The sequence below is a fragment of the Callospermophilus lateralis genome, chromosome 11 (genome assembly GCF_048772815.1).
Source record: "Callospermophilus lateralis isolate mCalLat2 chromosome 11, mCalLat2.hap1, whole genome shotgun sequence".
Lineage (NCBI taxonomy): Eukaryota > Metazoa > Chordata > Mammalia > Rodentia > Sciuridae > Callospermophilus > Callospermophilus lateralis.
The window spans coordinates 21262759-21277961 of record NC_135315.1 but is presented as its reverse complement, the minus strand read 5'-3'; the positions used below and the strand labels follow the sequence as shown (position 1 = coordinate 21277961).

Genomic DNA, 15203 nt, shown 5'->3' with positions numbered 1-15203 from the left:
TAGAATAATTTTTGGTCATCTCATGCCCTCGGTAAACTTTTCTGGACCTCCTTTCTCTATTTCTCCTTCATTGTCTGCTGGCGGAGCCTGGTGAACCTTGTGAACAACCTCTCCTTCCTGGGCTGCCCAGCTTCAGGGTAACACTATTGCCTGGAGTTTGGCTGCTGAGGACTGAGGACACATCCGATGTGGTAAGACCCCCAGGGATCTTTCAATGCTCTGAGAACCTCCTGTTAGAACTAGACCTTGAGGTCTCATCTTGCCTTGGGACATAAGAAAAGACAGGATGCAACTTGTGTGGAGTTTTATTGGCTACAAACCAGATGCGCATTGATGGGAATCTGAAGACCGTAGTTAGGAAAGCAGAGTTTTTATCTTGCAAACTCATATTTTGTTTTGAAAAGTTCAACAGTATATCAAGAGCATTATGAGGAGGAAAAAAAAGGTTCTGGAGTTTGATAACTCCAAGGATACCTTTTAAGACTCACCCATTAGTGTCTAGGTAAGGGCTTTCCATGGGGGGGGGGGGAATAGTTTTTACAACAGGCAGAAATTATACTGGTTTCACTCATGCTTTTGGATCTCATTCACTTGAGAAAGAACTATTCTTCCATTGATGCTCTCCTGGGTGATGGCCTTGATCTTTGGAGCTGTAGATGCTGAAGGAGAGAGCACCGGAGAGGTCACTGCCGTGTTTTCCCCCCATTTGAACTCATTTTCAGTCCCCTGCATGCGGTCTCTGTGCCTTCCAAAATAATCACTGAACAATATGGTGGGCTCTGCTGCAGTGAACAGGGATCTCACCAAGGAGGATTTTCCCTCCACCTTCTGGGAACAATATCACTCTCTGGAGATCAGGACTTTCATTCTGCGTGTACCTCATATGGAAGCTCGTCTCTGGCCACGAGCATCTGAAGAGTGCTTTCTGTTTGGGCAGGTTTTGTAGCTCTCCCAGTACAGATTCTGCGAGTTTACAGAGCACTAAATGCCATCTTGGGATACACATTTTAGGAAGCATGCCGCGTGATTTCGGGGGTGAGAAACTAGGGCTGTTTATCATGGCCACTGTTTTCAAAGCTATTTCTTATTTGAATAAGTACCTCATTGACATTTCAATAAAGCAATTCTAGACCACTGGGAATAGCTGAAATTCTCAGTAGAGACACACAGGAAACTTTTGCTAAAATCAAACTTTTCCTACAGCAGATTGGGTTATCCCATCAAGTACTGAGTTTCCCATCCCTGGATGTGCGTAAGGAGAGGCTGAAGGACCATCTATCAAATATTGCCAAAGGGCAGCCATTAGACTAGCTGTTCTGAGATGGTTAGTCCAACTCTAAGGAATTGCTCACATCTTAGAACAATTTTATCATGAACCAATTAGAAAGTGCCACTTGCTGCAGACTGGGCAGTCCTGAAACTTTTCTGTGAGGTGTTATGAAAATCTGAGAAAATAGGGTTTCCAGATCAAGGACGTTTGGGACTATTGAATTAAAGCAAACCTATTTGATATTTCTTTTTCTTCCTTGTTCCCTTTTTTCACCTCACAGCAGAGCCTGTCCCATCTTTAGCATACTGAAATGCAACCTGACTATTCAAGAAGAGGGTAATGGTACATAACATACCCAACCTTGTCTGGCCGTAGAACATGTCTTTCATCATACACCATTCAAACCTCACAGAGCACTAGTGTTCAACAGAAGTGAGTTTGGGAAATGATGACTTAATTTCCTAGGAGTTTAGTAAAACAGACTCCATCACTTAACAGAGACACAATACTCTTAATTATCCTTTTACTCTATTTAACTGCTTATAAAGAACTTTGCATATACAGATTGAGCATCCCTTATCTAAAAATCTGAAATCTGGAATGAGCAAAAATCCGAAACATTTTGAGCACTTGACATAATGCCACAGTGGAAAATCCCACACCATCAAACTTTGGTAAAACTTACTTAAAATATTGTTTAAAATTACCTACAGACCATATGTATAAAGTATATGTGAAACATAAATGAATTTTGCGTGTAGACTTGAGTCTCATCAACGTATCTCACTATGTATATAGAAATATTCCAAAAAAATATGAAAACCGAAACACTCTTGGTTCCAAGCATTTTAAATAAGGGATACTCAAACTGGGCACTTGTTGAGGACATAGGAGAGTTCCCTTTGTTTTGTATTACTTAATTTGTTAAGTTCTTTGATAATTCCTGGCTATTTGGGAGCCAAATAAAAGTTGAACACAGGACACTTGGGAATATACCTGAGGATCATGACAACTTAAAGAGTGGATAAACACACAGATTCATTTTAAAAAAGCAAATTCAAACAGTGAAAGAATTCTTTTTACCTTTCATGCTGGATTTCGATTCTTCCATCATTCTGTTAAAGTGAGAAAGGTTAAAGCTCACATTAGTATTAATAGTGGTCATAAAACCTTGGGATGAACCAACTTCCGTTGCCTGCGTGTAACTTCTCAGCTCTTTGATGAAGGTAATTGAGCTCCACAGTCTCAGGGTCATGTCCAGAACCCTCCTCCATTCGGAAGGCAGTTGCCTCCCCACAACCCTGGGGTCTGGACAAGTCTTCGAAACCATCTCCTCCCTCCTTTCAGCCTGCTGAAGTCCTGGCCTCCACCAGGGTCTCTTCCAGAGTCTCAAGCCAGGAACCCTTGAACTTCTCAGACTGAGCAGTTTACTCCAATGACATTTTATTTATATATTTTGAAAACCCCCCTTTTTTTGGATGATGGTGGGGGGTAATAAAATGTATGTATCCCTCACCCTCTTTCCTTCTTCCTCTCTCTGTCTCTTTCTCTCTCTCTCTTTTTCTTTCCTTTAAATTTTGTAGTACTGGGGATTGAACCCAGGGGTTCAATCTGAGCTATATCCCCAGCCCATTTTATTTCATTTTTGAGACAAGGTCTCACTAAGTTGCCCTTGTGATCCTCTTGCCTCGGCCTCCTAAATTCTGAGCTTACAGGTGTGTGCCACTCTGCCTGGTTTGTATGTGCCCTTTTTATGTCCAGCTATTGTTTCTTGGCTCTGCCAGACACATCAGATTGCAAATCTAGATCTCTCTCTTATCAATCTTTTTCTGCTGCTTTTAGACTGAAACATTCTCCCTTCCCTCTCCTGTCCTTTTAAGCCAAAATGTGTGCTTTCCCACCGGGAAACACAATAGTCCAAACCATGGCTTTTTGTTTTTTCTCCCCTAGAGACTTTAATATCCTCATTGAAACTGTTCTGTGTGCAAATCTTAGCACCCAGGGAGCATTACTGACTAGTTCCCATTTGCTGCTTAATAAAACAGAACCTAGGTATCTAGAACATAGGTATCTTCTAGAAAAAGTCAGCATTAGCCCTTTTTCCTCTAGAGTGACCATTGCCGACAGAAGCCAAATGTGCACACACATTTGCACACGCGGGTACCACAGGCCTTTTGTGCCAGCCTTTGCCTCACCCGTTGCTCTCTCCATCCAGGAGCTGGCGGTAGGTGGCAATCTCCTTCTCCAGGTGGGTTTTGATGCCCAGGAGCACCTTGTGTTCACTGTTCTGACGCTCGAGGTCGTGGCGTAGCTGCATCAGCTCCTGCTCATAGTGGGAGATGATCTGCTGCATGTCCTGGAGCTGGCAGGAGTACCGAGACTGGGTCTCCGACAACATGTTTTCCAAAGCAGATTTCTGAAAGAGGAAATGATAGTTCTTTTGCTAACTGGCTGATGGCTTGATAGATCCCTCAGCGTGGACCTGTTGAGTATTTAGCATATGCCAACCAGTCTCCTAGGTGTCCTGGTAGCTGCTGGGGACACTGAGGTGAGAATCAGTTTGGCTTACAGGTTTGGGGCTTGGGTGTTGGGACTTCTGAAGTCATTTTTCTGTCCATAAAATCATTTTATCAGGGGGTCCTGGCCAGTCTCCTGGACTCCTGGAGGGGTGATGGTGTGAACTTCAAATTACAGATGAACAACAAATAACGCTTTTGGATGAACATGTCCCAAATATTGATGCAATATTACATGGGACAAGCTTCTACATAGAAAAAAACCTGTGTTTTTCTAACATTCAAGATAATCAAAGTGTCCTGTTTTTTAACTTGGTATATCTAATAACCTTGGTCTCAAGTAATGCTTTCTGATTCTCACAGTGGTAAAAAAATTGTCATTTTTGAGGAAATTCCAGAACTGCCGAATGAAGTTTCTGGGCCAGATTATGAAAGGCTGAACTCAAGTCCATTTTTTTTTTTTGTTTGGGTTTAATACCGGCTTTTCTGGAGCACATAAATTTAATCTTGAAGAGAAAATTGTAACTACATTGGATTCACCCACTTTAATGGCTGCTTAATTTTCAGGGGCCCTTAATGCTGCCTGGATAAGAAACCATCGATTTCTGGCATAGTCACTCTCTCTCCTCCCAGAGCGTTATTTCCTTCCTTCTTCTCTGTCCTCAAACCTCCCTTCTCTCAACCTTTCTTTCAGTCCATGAACTCACTCACTTCTCAGAATCCTTGAGGAGATGAAAGCGCTCAGGAGAGCACTCCCAGAGTCTCCTGCCGTTACTCCCAACCACAAACTTGAATCTGTGTCCAGGGAAGGGACTCCCTTTCCTCCTGTTGTGATGCATGAACTACTTGTGTTCCATGATCTCAGCAATGGCCTGCCATCTTGCATGTTAGATGCTATTCTCTGCTCTGTTCGATTATTCTCACCTTATATCAGATATCTGTCTCCAACCATCATCCAAACTAATGGAAGTGTCCTATACTATTCTTCTGTTGTTCTTCACCTACAGCAAAGTTCTTCAAAGAGTTGCCTATACTAGCTGAAATGAATTCCTGTCTGTCCTGCTCCAAGGTAGCGTACAAAGTCCAGGTGCCATCGTGATGCCATGGCCTCCCCTCCCTTCTGCCCTTCTCCCTTTTACTCCTTTAATTTTCTCTTCTCTTCCTTTCATTCAGTCCCTGTTGCCACAGTGGCTTCTCCACTGTTCCTCCAACCTATAGGACATACTTGTGTCTTCGGTGTTTGTGGTTCCCTTCACCTGGAATACTGACCTTAACCCCATCCCATAGCTACATAAAACACCTCCTTATGTCTTTCCGGCCTTTGCGCAGTCTGTCACCCAACAGTAAAACCTTTCATGACCACCTTGCTTTAAAATGGAAGCTTTCCTCTCTGCCATATCTAGTATGTTTCATTTCATTGTTGAGATTTTTTTTCCACCTAACAAGTACCTATTTTGATGATTTGCCCATTTATTGTCTCGATGAAGTGACTCCTTTATTATCAAGTCCTCAGATTTTAAAACAGTGTCAAGTAGGAGAACCCATGACGATGGTCTAAATGCTTCTCTGTCCTCATGAGGTTGTGGGGAAATGATGTGGGTTAAAATGTCTAGAAAGCTGCAAAATACTAGGCTCCACATACTGCCAAGCTCATTATTGTCACCCAAACCGTGGCCATTTTTAGTGTCCACTCACCATCACTGATTCATAAAACGTGACTTCATTTACCATGTGCACCTGTGAGACAAATGAACTAGGTATGGGCTCTTAAGACGGAGAAGAGAATAGCACTCCAGGAGTTATATTGATGAATGATCAGATTTCAGTAGGCTATGAAGGGAATCAAAGAATTTTGAATGATTATGACCCCCCCCCACCCCTTATAATTCATTTTACGAAACTAAAAAGATGATAGAAATGACTTAGACATGGTAACTTACAGTTTGCTAGGTGATAAGACAAATACATAAAGAATAGAGCAGTACTTTGGGGTTGCCAAGCCTGGATTTGCGACCTGCCATGTTGGCATTGGAATTTCTCTGTATTAGAGTTTGGGGGGTTAGCCTTTAGCCTGGTTCTAAGTGGAGAGAGCACTGATAGAGATTTTGGGGATCTAGAGTCCCTATTCTTCTAACACCACATCGTTTCACCACTGTTAATTTACGAGTTGTTGACCAACTTGCTTAACTGCCTAGAGCTTTGGCTTCCTCGTCTCTAAAATGGAGATGCTAAGACCTACCTACCTAGAAAGGCTAATGTGAGGATTAACAACACTTAAAATAATGAGGCACCTAGCCTGACATCTGGCACCATCTGCACACTATAAATGAAGCTCTTATTATCATTCTCATCATGAACGATTTGGATGGAGAGTAGAGAGTGAGAGATGTCCCAAGGGGAGTGGGGGTGTTGGGGCCCAGGAGGGAGGTGGAGGAAGACTTTGAGGAGGAGGTGGTACAGGACCCAGGTTTTCCTAGCTCCCACTTACCCTGTTGTGCTGTGTCTGCAGGTCAATCTCTAGGGCCTGGAAAGTGCGCTTCAGCTCGTGGATGTCACTTGGGCTGCCCTGCACAGCAGCCGGACTGGCTGTCTCTTGGGATAGGGCCGTTGACTGTGAGACCAAGCATAGGCAGAGGCATCAGCATGGGGGCCACGTGGAATTGAACCTCTGGGGAGTCTGGCCACCTTTCATTTACCTGCTCTTTAAACCAAGTATCCAAGTCTTGATGCTTCTTCTTTATTATAAGCTCATATTCCTGCCTCATATCCTCCAAGACCTTGATGAGATCTTCTCCCGGAGTTGTATTCACCTTCACATTGACATTGAAGTCATTTGGCACATGATGATCCCTCAGTTCCTGTTTAACAATAGAGAAAAAAAAAATCAACCAGCTATGCCAACCAGAAGGCTGGAATTTGTGTTGATTGGCAGAGATAAATGGATCTTGAAAACATTTCAGCTGATGTGGTTGCTACACTTTTGCCGGTGTGGTTTGATTTCTCAATTATTGTGGATGACAAAACATTATTTACTTTTTTTCCCGCTAATAATTTTATAAAATAAAGAATAGCACAGACAGGTAATCAAACGTCTTCTGTAATTACTGAGTTAATCTCTGTTGGAAAATATTTCAGAAACAATTATGCCTACATAAAATATTAGCTCCTCTGGAGGAATTGTTCACTGGTGAAGTGACTGTACAGCTAAGCAATGGAATATTCTAGGTTTTGGACCAAAGCTTTTGGGAAGCAGTTCAGTAACCAGAAGGTGGAGTTCAGTAATTGAAAGGTGTAGAGGCTTCTAAGATCTCTGTGTATGCTTCTGTAGGATTTCCTAAAAGCCAAGCAGCTGCAAGAAAGGTTTAATTAATAATCATCGTCTAACCAGCTCTTAGGAAACCAGGCTCTTTGATGTTCGGAAGCAATTTTGTTTGCCAAAAATGGGGATTGTTTTTCTATCATTTTATCAGTCTCAGGGACTTGAAATGAATGGTAACTCTTTAAAAGTCAGTTAAGACTTCCGGAAATTGGGATCCTTAATTTTTGCCATTAGTCATTTTACTTTGGTTCATAGCAGATTCTCTTTATTCTACTGTCCTCCAATTTGCCGCATGTTTGGCCAGGAAAGTTCAGCCTCACACATTCATTCTTAGAGTATCATATTAACAAAAAGGTCAAGGTAAACATTGTGTGTTAACGAAACTGCTGGCCAAGTCATCGTTAATTTTGGAGGTTGTGTTTGACATCTGGGTAGGTAACCTTGAAACTGGAAAAATGAGGTACTCATGTGATTCTTCATAGTTATTTGGGCATAAGGTCAACAGGACTGGCATTCGGGTGGTTTCCTCTTTGGTTATCGGATCACCCTGAACTGTGCAGGGAGAGGGCTCAGCTGAGCACAGGGGGTCCCTGGGCAGCCCTACCTGTTCATGGTGCTTCTTCATGAGGATGAGCTCTTTCCTCATTCCCTCCACCTCCTGTTCCAGGTCTGTTGTGACAATGGTCAGATCATCCAAGGTCTTTCGGAGGCCCTCGACTTCAATTTCCAAGTCTTTCTTAAAGGAGTGTTCATTTTCATACCTTTGGTTGGAAGGAAGGGAAGAACACGCCTGTTGTTGGAAGGCCATGGGCTTGGTAAGGATCTGCCTTCTCTGAGATGTGAATATCTGACTTTTTAGGTTTAATCAGAACAAATGAATGCACACAGGATGTCCTTTGTATGTCGATTCCACACTCCGCTTTTCTATGATAGTGACTCAATGTCCATTTTTTTTTAATTGAGTAGAGAGAAAAGAATAATGATCCGCCATACGCCCACCACCTAGCTTTAGCAATAGTCAGTATTTTGCCAACTTGCTTCATCATTATTAATTGCTATAGTTTTTCAAAGTGAATTATAGACTTATAGACATATGACATTTTAACCCTGTATGCTTCAGAATGCATCTTTCAAGAAACCTTTCAAAAGTAAGCATGATAACATTATCATATTTAAAATGAATAACTCTAGCATCACCTAATTCTTGGTTCATAGTCAGATTTTTTCCCCTCTATACTGTGTTTTATGTCTGGTTTGTTGAAACAAAGGTCCATTCAAGTATTGTACCCGGTATTTGTCATCATTTCACCTTTTAATTATAACCTGGTGAGATTTCAGGTGTGACTAACAGGGTAAGTTTTCCTTTTGTAAAGGAAATAAACAAAACCTCACAAAACCCTGTGAAAAAGGAACTTACTTGAGGCTGAAGTCATCCACTGCCATTCTGGCATTGTCGATAAGAACAACCATCTGAGCATTGGTCATCTTGCCGTCCACTATCTGGAAAACACGCCCCGAGAATTTTTTCAGTTGGGCAGACCTACAACTGACAGCTGCATTTCTTTTCTTTTCTTTCTCTTTTTATTTTTGGCACCAGCGATTGAACCCAGGGGATGCTTTACCCCTGAACCACCCCAAGCCCTTTTTATTTATTTTTTTGAATTTGGAGACAGGGTCTCATTCAGTTGCTGAGGCTGGCTTTGAACTTCTGATTCTCCTGCCTCAGCTTCCTGAGTTGCTGGGATTACAGGTGTGCACGACTGTGCCTGGCTCTGACAGCTCTATTTCTGCCCTCTCATTTCCTGGGTTTGTGACTTGTCAGCAAAGACAACTTCTTTTTCCTCAGTGGAACAATGAGAATCAAATCAGCACATATTTGCTGAGCACCGACTAGGTGCAAAGCACAGATGATTTTATAGCCAGGACAAGATCTGCAGCGGGTTTCACTGCCTTTTTTCACATTGAATTTTGTCAGGCTGGGGTTGGCGCAACTGCTTAAAGAATGGTTTTGGAAGAAGAAGGACAGAGATTGTTCAGAATGTCTTTCAGCTTTCAGTGTGATGAACAGGTCCTGTGGTTTTGCTTCCAGTCCCTCATGAGGAGATGTTAAAAGGAACTTAGGCTCTGAGTTGTTTCTTATTGTGAATATTAGCTCTGCTCTCCTGAAGCACAATCAATGGTGGTTTTAGATGCACATCACTATTACTTGTGATATGTTCACATTTCCCATCAGTGTTATTGGGCGACACTAACCCTGATTTTAAATGCATTTCATTATCATAATCACAGGACACATTTTTTTTTCCCCCAGAGTGCTAAAGCCACGAACATAACTTGCAGGCATGTGTCCATGCTTGTAATGTAGTCCATCATGAGAACGCCCCACTGGTAGCTATTAAAACATTAACTGAACTAATTCTTTACCAGCTAATGAAGATGCCTAATAAGCTTCTCTGGTGTTAAAGCTTCCAGTTAAAGACTTTCACTAGATATTTATATAGATTTTGTTTGCTTTTAAAAATGTTGTTGGAGGGGCTGGGCTTGTGGCTCAGTGGTAGAGCGCTTGCCTGGCATGTGTGAGGTACTGGGTTCGATTCTCAGCATCACATATAAATGAATAAAAGATCTACTGACAACTAAAAAATATAAAAAAAAATTGTTGATGGAAGTGTTTACTTGGACAATTGTGTATATAGTGTGTTATAATCAGAGAAATAGTGAACATTTGCTGTATGTCACTGTCCTTGGAGAAATGGAATGGAAGATAACTTCATTTTTCCAAAGTATGCTAATACTTTGGTACCAAGTATTAGCCAAGTATTGTGCCCAAACTGGAACTGTCCTTTGGTTCTTTCTGTCTTTCTGACATTCACATAGTCTTGAGACATTTCACTCCCTGTGCTTCAGTCTCACAGTTTGTTAAATAAGAAGTTTACACTACAAATAGGTGACCTTACTTGCTCTAAACTTCTACAGTTTAGTTGGAGTCAGAGAATCCTGTGATATTGCCATTGTATTTTTACAGCCATTCCTTTTATTTAGAAAGCATTTTCTTAGGACAAAACTACACCTCAATACAAAGGTACCTTTTAAAACTCTGGTCCTATTGAAAGCTCCACTGATTACTTGGAATTTGGGATCATGAATGCACAATAGGTGCCTTCAGAAGTGGTGAGAACCCTGGATCTGCACTCCGAGTGCAGACCTGGGATTCTGCTCCAGCACCAAAGTAAGTTTGGCTGAGCCTCAGTTTCTTCATCCATAAAAATGGCAAGAATAATAGCCACTTCATCAAAGAGTCATGAGAATTAGAAGGTATTAAACAAAATAATGTTATAAAACGGCATATTCCGGGCATATTACATAGACACTGAAAAATTAGCTGTAATGGAATTAGTTCAGAAAAATGTCAATTGTACAATTTTCTTTTTATAATTTTACAACTTTTATAATTAGAGTCGATGTGTGCATCAGACAAAGTGTCAAGTTTTATGTGTTGCAACACATCCTCCAACTTTTGCTGTTCATGGTGGACATTGGCAGGCTGGCTCCTCACTGAATTTCTTTTTTCCCTTTGTGGGATTCCAAATGGTCCTATGATTTTTTCTTTTGCTCTAAAAAAGGAAACTGCAGATCTTTCTTTGTCTCCCATCCACAGTGCTCCTTTGTCACATCCTTACCAGTGCCTTTTCTTCTATGACCCTTACTCTTTGCATTCTCTAAACTCATGCAAAATGAGGAATAACTCCATGCCCCAAAGCCTGGGATCCTGAGGTAAGCCTTATTTCCTGTGTGTTGATTTATTCTATCTGACACACTCCTAGGACAACTAGGAAATTTTGCTTTATATATAACACAGAATCAGAAAAACTAAAAGACCACAGGCAGGTTTATTTGACTTTTCTGAGTTAAAGCAATAATATATTAATTGTAAAACCCACCAGCTAGCATTATCGTGGTTCATGAATGTAGGCTCTGAAATGTACTTAATATAAAACAGATTGAAAACTATTTTCCACGGTCCAGGTTTACTAGATATGGTAATACAATATGCCACTATTTCTGAGACATCCTCCATGGTCATAAATGGATGAGGATGGATTGAGAAATAATACATGAGGCACAGGTTTTACACTGTATGTTGTAATAATCACCTGGCTTCTTCCCAAAGCCCTGAGTGTTCATTCTTTTAAAATCTAGTTGGTGTGCTAGCATAACATTGTTGCTCCAGGGTGTGTGATCTCCCAGGGAGAGGAAAATAGAATTTTTGTCCATAAACCAAAATGCTAAATATAGCACCATTGAGAATCACTCAGGAAGTTTTATGTAGAGTATTCCTAGGAGTATGTCCCATTCTGTGTTTCAAAAGGATTGGATTAAATTTTGAATTCAACATCTTATAGACTTTTTGAGTAATATTTAACACTCCAAAGTGGGACAGAGTGCTATATCTACTCGAGTATTTCATTAAATACCAGGATAGTGCCAAACTCACGTTACTGTGGGATCTCTTTGGGCCAGTTTCCTCACTTGCAGATGGGGGAAGTCAGGACAGAAAGCATTGCTTTCTTCAAAGCTGGAGAAAATGCATCTTCAGGAAAAGTCCAGAAAAGAGTGGAACTTGAAGCTGAAGAAGCTTCCTATTTAATCTTAAAACCAGAATTCTGGGTCATCTGAGGGTGGACTAGTTGATCCCTCCTCATAATCACACCTTCTTACTTTTCTTGATTGTATTCCAAAAAATTTAGACACTCAGTCTCTGTCTCCTTCAGTTGAAATAAAAATACCTGCTTCACCAAGCTGTGATGATTAAATGAGATGCATACAAAATGTTTTGAATAATAATGCAAATGTGATGAATTTTACTTATTAGTAATATCTAAATATCAGTTTTGCATGAGGTCGGCTAGTCAACCCCAGGATGACAAGGAAATCATGAAGCCTTTGCAAACAGATCTGAGTTAGAATCCCACTCTGCCTCTTGCCAGCAGCTACTTCACTTTTATAAGTTTTAGTTTCTAACAGAGTTCTGTCAGAATTAAATCAAATGACATGGAACAATCCCATCATTGCAGAAAGCCCTTACCACAAATATTTATATCAAACACTGAACATGATGCCTGGGGAACAAGAAGTGCTCACTAATTGTTTCCCTCTCTCCTCTTCCTTTCCTCCCTTCTCTCTTCCATTGGCTAATATATCCTGTGCTCAGGTCTAACCTCACATTTCTTCTGGGACTCATGTCCTCAGCTCTCCAATGGCAAGTATCTTCTATTCCCTCTCTTCTCAAACAAAAGCAACTTTAATAAATGAAAAAACATGAGGAGGACTGTTGAGTCACCTTGTTTTTTTGGTAAAGATAACCATATACTATATAGTTAAGGTAATTACACAGTCAGTTATTAGGCTGATTATTCAATAATTAGGGTTCATTACAAGGACAGATTTATATTATCTTGATCGGTCCTTTCTACATGCTTGCAAGGATGACTGAGTGTTGGGAAATAACATGGTATAAATATCGGGAGCCTGTGATGCCCTTCCTGGGGGAGGTTAAGTCATGATCTTACAGGGATTTTTCTGGGACTGTTTTATATAAGAGGGAAGTTAAGCAACTTTAAAAAGAATAACTGGTAAGATGACTGGGTTCCCTCTACTTCTAGCCAAGTGACCCAGAACTCATGAGTTTGCTTTTCAAATGTTTGTTTGACTCGTTATTTACTTATTGAAGAATGTCCATACCCACCCAACTCTCATATTTTAAGAACTATGCTCATTTTACTATTTTCTCATAGCAATATCCTATTCTCAGAGCCATGAGCAACTTTATCATCTAGCAACCCCCTTCCCCTGCAAAAAAAAAAAAAAAAAAAAAAAGAATATTCAGGGACGTCACGATGATATATCTGCTAGTAGAGTGACGGCTTTTAGGCATGATCTCCAAAAGAATGTAACTCAGCTTTCTGTTGATGGCTCGACACACTGTCGCCAGGAATTTGAGGTGGAGCAGAACTGATGTAATGAGAAAGTAAATATTCTCCTGTGCCTTGTGTATGGAGCGTGCAACCTGCATACCAGCCCTTATCATTACGGTGCCATTGTTGATCATAAGTGATACAGCACAGGTGGCTGGCTGCCTCATTTTGTTTTCTTAGATTTTTTTTTCTTATTGTGTGAAATATCAGAGTCTCACTTTTTAAAAAAGTCTATAACACTTCTATCATTTTTGTCTGCCTTCATTTTCTACATAACTGACACATAGGAGATCATTTATACCAAACAGACTTTCCCAAGTCCATATTTAAGATCTAATAAGAAGATAGCCTCAAATATCTTTGTGAGCAATTGAATCACTGCTACTTTCTTGGAAGTTGTCTTTTGTGCTGATCTTTCCTTGCCCTGGCGGTGAAGCCCCACCTGGAAGCTGCAGGGTCACACAGCACCTTACCTGTTCCTGCAGGTGGCTGATGTTTTCCTCGTATTGGGAGTAATCCTGCTGACTGTCAGGGTCTCTCTGCTGATGCCACTGCAGGATGCGACTCTCCAGCTTCATGTTGGCCTCCTCCAGGGCGCGCACCTTGTCCAGGTAGGAGGCTAGGCGGTCATTGAGGTTCTGCATGGTCTCTTTCCCATTTCCACTTAGGAGGGACCCACCTTTGCCAGACCCCCAAGACCTTCCAGGAGGCAGGCAGCTTGGTGTGGCGAAGGAAAGGGAGATGTGGGCACCCCCCGCGCCACCGTGCACGCTGGGGGCCTGGGGGAAGCTCCCAGGCCGGGTCCTGGCACCTCTGGGGCCATGGAGAACGGCTGAAGGGGTTTGGCTAAAGCTGCGGCTGGAGTTCATGGTCCCATCTGTGTTTGGGGCTGGGCTGGGCTCTGCTCTGCTCCCTGGCTCCACAGAACTGAGCCGCCCCAGACAGCCCTGGATGGTTTTATGCCCTTTGCTGTGGGAGTTCCCTTCTCTGACAACTGTACCAGCAAGATCATATCATTGTGCAACGTGTGTTTCCTCTTGGTCAATCCCAAAGTGCCCTCGGGCCAGCACACACTGTTGTTGTTTAGAACCACGTCAATATACCAGTTTGCTTCCTCCCTTCCAGTTGAACCCGGGAGGTGTGGCCCATGTCATCAGGTGGGTATTCGTCTCAGGTGTCCTTCTAATCTCCCTGAGGGATTTTTCCTTTGTCCCATTCATCCGAAAAAGGCCAGATGAAAGCCCACACTCAGGGTATTTGGTAGGGTACAGGTTTTCTTTTTATAAAGGAGACATTAAGAGCGCGCGCTGGCACCCACACATACACCCAGATAAACAAATTACCTCTAAAGCAAGAGTGAGAGAGATTCATAAAGGTGGAGCCAGATTGGAACTGAGTCTCAAGTCCTAGGGAAAAAAAAAACAAAAACTACGCATGCTGAGGAAATAGAGACGGCTCTGAATATCTGATTCCTTTGTGACAGTTGCTGTTTGATGGAAAGTAATTTCAAAGGAATCACTCTTCAGAACAAACCTTCAATTATAGTCGTAATTAATGAACGAATGACCGAGCCTTCCACTTCCAGTTGCCTTTCATCCCAGCGCACCTCCAAACCAAACTCTGGCCTCTGCCCAGGACTTCCCTTGAACCCTGGGAGGAACAGCTGATGGCAACTGCCTGATAGGCCTGTCCCTGGCTGAGCCCTGGAAGGGCTAGCGTCTGTGCCTCTGTGACCTGCAGAGCGGGTGGTGGAAAGCAGGAAGCATGCCTTGGGTTGTTTGAATGCTTGGGGAATCTGCCAAGGTAAAGGTTAGGAATGAACAAAGACGTAGTCTGGGGACAGGCGCACTGGGCTGGTTACTGGTGACAAGATTTAAAAGGGACTTAGGAGTAAAGGGTTGGCATCAGAAGAGACGTTAGTGTTCCTGGTTTCTGTGCCACTAATTTTACAGAAGAGGCCAACTGAAGCCCTGAGGGGGATATGTCAAGGGAAATGTCCAGTTAGTGGTAAAGCCACAGTGGGATTCTGCCATAGGGTGCTGTTGCTGGGTCGAGTCACCACGGGGTCCTGTATGGCACTTCTCTCTCATAATGATAATGGGACTTCCCAGTGCACGTAGCCA

At 42.1% G+C, this 15203-nt stretch overlaps 1 protein-coding gene across 1 annotated transcript; it reads right to left on the bottom strand.

Moving 5' to 3' along the window:
- Nucleotides 1-564: 564 nt before the first annotated feature.
- Nucleotides 565-13949, bottom strand: Krt23 (keratin 23). Its single transcript, XM_076871359.2, has 8 exons — nucleotides 13554-13949; nucleotides 8523-8605; nucleotides 7710-7866; nucleotides 6483-6644; nucleotides 6275-6397; nucleotides 3466-3686; nucleotides 2354-2385; nucleotides 565-659 (listed from the first exon to the last, which is right to left on the bottom strand). Exons 1-8 carry the CDS (start codon nucleotides 13947-13949, stop codon nucleotides 565-567), a joined length of 1269 nt encoding a protein of 422 aa, XP_076727474.2.
- Between the last annotated feature and the right edge of the window lie 1254 nt (nucleotides 13950-15203).